A 1,595-nucleotide genomic window follows, 5' to 3' on the forward strand; every position below is an offset into this window, starting at 1 on the left:
AAACCAGTTGTCAGTAGGATTAAATAAACATATGCTCTTTTCTACTTCTTTTCGGACATTTGTTGTTGTTGGACTAATTTGATTCTTGCTTTAATTTTTTTGTTTACTCATTTATATTTGTTTGTTTCTGTATTTTTTATTTATTTTGCTCCCGTCTGAAATAAATGCTAAAATGCTAAAAAAGTGTGAAAGTTGCCATATTAGYAAATAGAGTCCACTTGTGTGTAAATTTATCTTATTATAAAAATGCACAAGTTTGTTAAAGAWCATTAGTGAACAAAGTGAATCATGAAGTCCAGGGAGAAGCATGGTGGTGGTAGCATCATTCTGATGCRTTTCCTCAGTGGCGGGAAATAAAAGCTGGTCTGACATTAGAAAAAAAGCATCATGTTCATCAAACTTAACCTCACCTGAACAGGAAGTCCAGCCACTTCCGCGTAAGCGAGAGCCTGTGGTACGGTGGTCAGCCCGACAGTGAGGCCCGCCAGCAGGTCCATCTGCAGGTACCTCACCCTGTACTTGGGTAACCAGGAGAGAATGGGCAGCCAGGACTTCAGGGTGCTGTAAGAACAACAGCGCCGGGACGACTGTCCTCCCTGCAGCGGCCGATCCATTTCTAAAAACCCTTGGAGGCAGAGAGAAGATTAAAAAAGCAGTTCAAAAATCAATCTAAATATTTAGGAATGTGTGTGTATAAGTAGAGAATTAAAGCCCTCACAGTGAGTTCAGGGTTTCCCTGCTGAGCTCGTCAGCTTTGGGTCGTTTGGTTTTCCTGCTGTGATTCCCAGCATTCAGGAAAACACCACACACCTGCTCTGAGGGGATGCATTCCTGTGTAAACTTCTCAAAASCAAACACACTCCTTACCTTCAGGTGGAACAAAAAAAAAAGAAGCAAAAACAAACAAAACTTGTCAGCTTCCTCCAACACTCCCCATAGGTTGTGCTCAGGTGTGTGTCTTTGACAGCCATTGGATGATCATGTGACAGACAGGTGATATTCATGTACCTGAACATCCTGACTGATTAAAGTCGTGTTAGGGAAACTATCTATAAAGGTATGAGCAAACAAAACGACTAAACTCAAAATGTTATGAATATGCACCCTGTTGGCATTCAATTTCAAAGAAGTGCGATATTAAAATTTAACAGAAATGAGGGCAGACAAATACAATAAAATAGAATATAATATACCACCGCATTGTGCTGACTGCAGTCCTCCTCTCGGCACCGTTCATCGGTCAGGCTGTGATTTTTCACATCCACCTCTGTTGAATAATAGCTGTTAAAATCCACTTCTCTAAAACCCGACTCAGACACTCACAGTAACAACTTCCTGTTTTCTTCCAAGTCACGTGACCGCTGTCATGTGACGAGAGKGCCAGTTGTTTCCGGAAGTTTRAAGAATGGCGGCTGGTGTCTCCGCAGATCATAGCGTTTAAAGAGCTGCCGATCTGATTTGTTTCTCGGGKTTTCAGCAGATATTTAAACCCTCATTATGCGGATCCAGTTGCTGTTTGTGCTTGTAGCCTCTTGTCGCGTGTCGGAGTCAAAGAGAAGAAATGTCCTTCTAATTATTGGTGCGTAACCATTTAA

The 1,595-nt window shown here is 41.8% G+C and overlaps 2 protein-coding genes across 2 annotated transcripts in view; one reads left to right on the forward strand and one right to left on the reverse strand.

The window, feature by feature from the left end:
• Window positions 1-1,576, reverse strand: part of slc26a11 (solute carrier family 26 member 11) — a 7,408-nt gene extending 5,832 nt beyond the window's left edge. Inside the window, exons 1-3 of the mRNA XM_008411106.2 lie at window positions 1,194-1,576; window positions 719-867; window positions 378-625 (exon numbers count right to left, since the gene is read on the reverse strand). Of these exons, the coding sequence (XP_008409328.2) occupies window positions 378-614 (237 nt within the window). The 5' untranslated portion in view covers window positions 615-625; window positions 719-867; window positions 1,194-1,576. The remainder of the gene's footprint in view (window positions 1-377; window positions 626-718; window positions 868-1,193) is intronic.
• The window catches only part of sgsh (N-sulfoglucosamine sulfohydrolase (sulfamidase)), a gene marked incomplete at its 3' end in the record, with an annotated part of 5,873 nt that continues 5,683 nt past the window's right edge, over window positions 1,406-1,595 (forward strand). The window contains exon 1 of the mRNA XM_008411094.1: window positions 1,406-1,415. Within this exon, the coding sequence (XP_008409316.1) occupies window positions 1,406-1,415 (10 nt within the window). The remainder of the gene's footprint in view (window positions 1,416-1,595) is intronic.

This window comes from Poecilia reticulata, linkage group LG1, assembly GCF_000633615.1.
Source record: "Poecilia reticulata strain Guanapo linkage group LG1, Guppy_female_1.0+MT, whole genome shotgun sequence".
Lineage (NCBI taxonomy): Eukaryota > Metazoa > Chordata > Actinopteri > Cyprinodontiformes > Poeciliidae > Poecilia > Poecilia reticulata.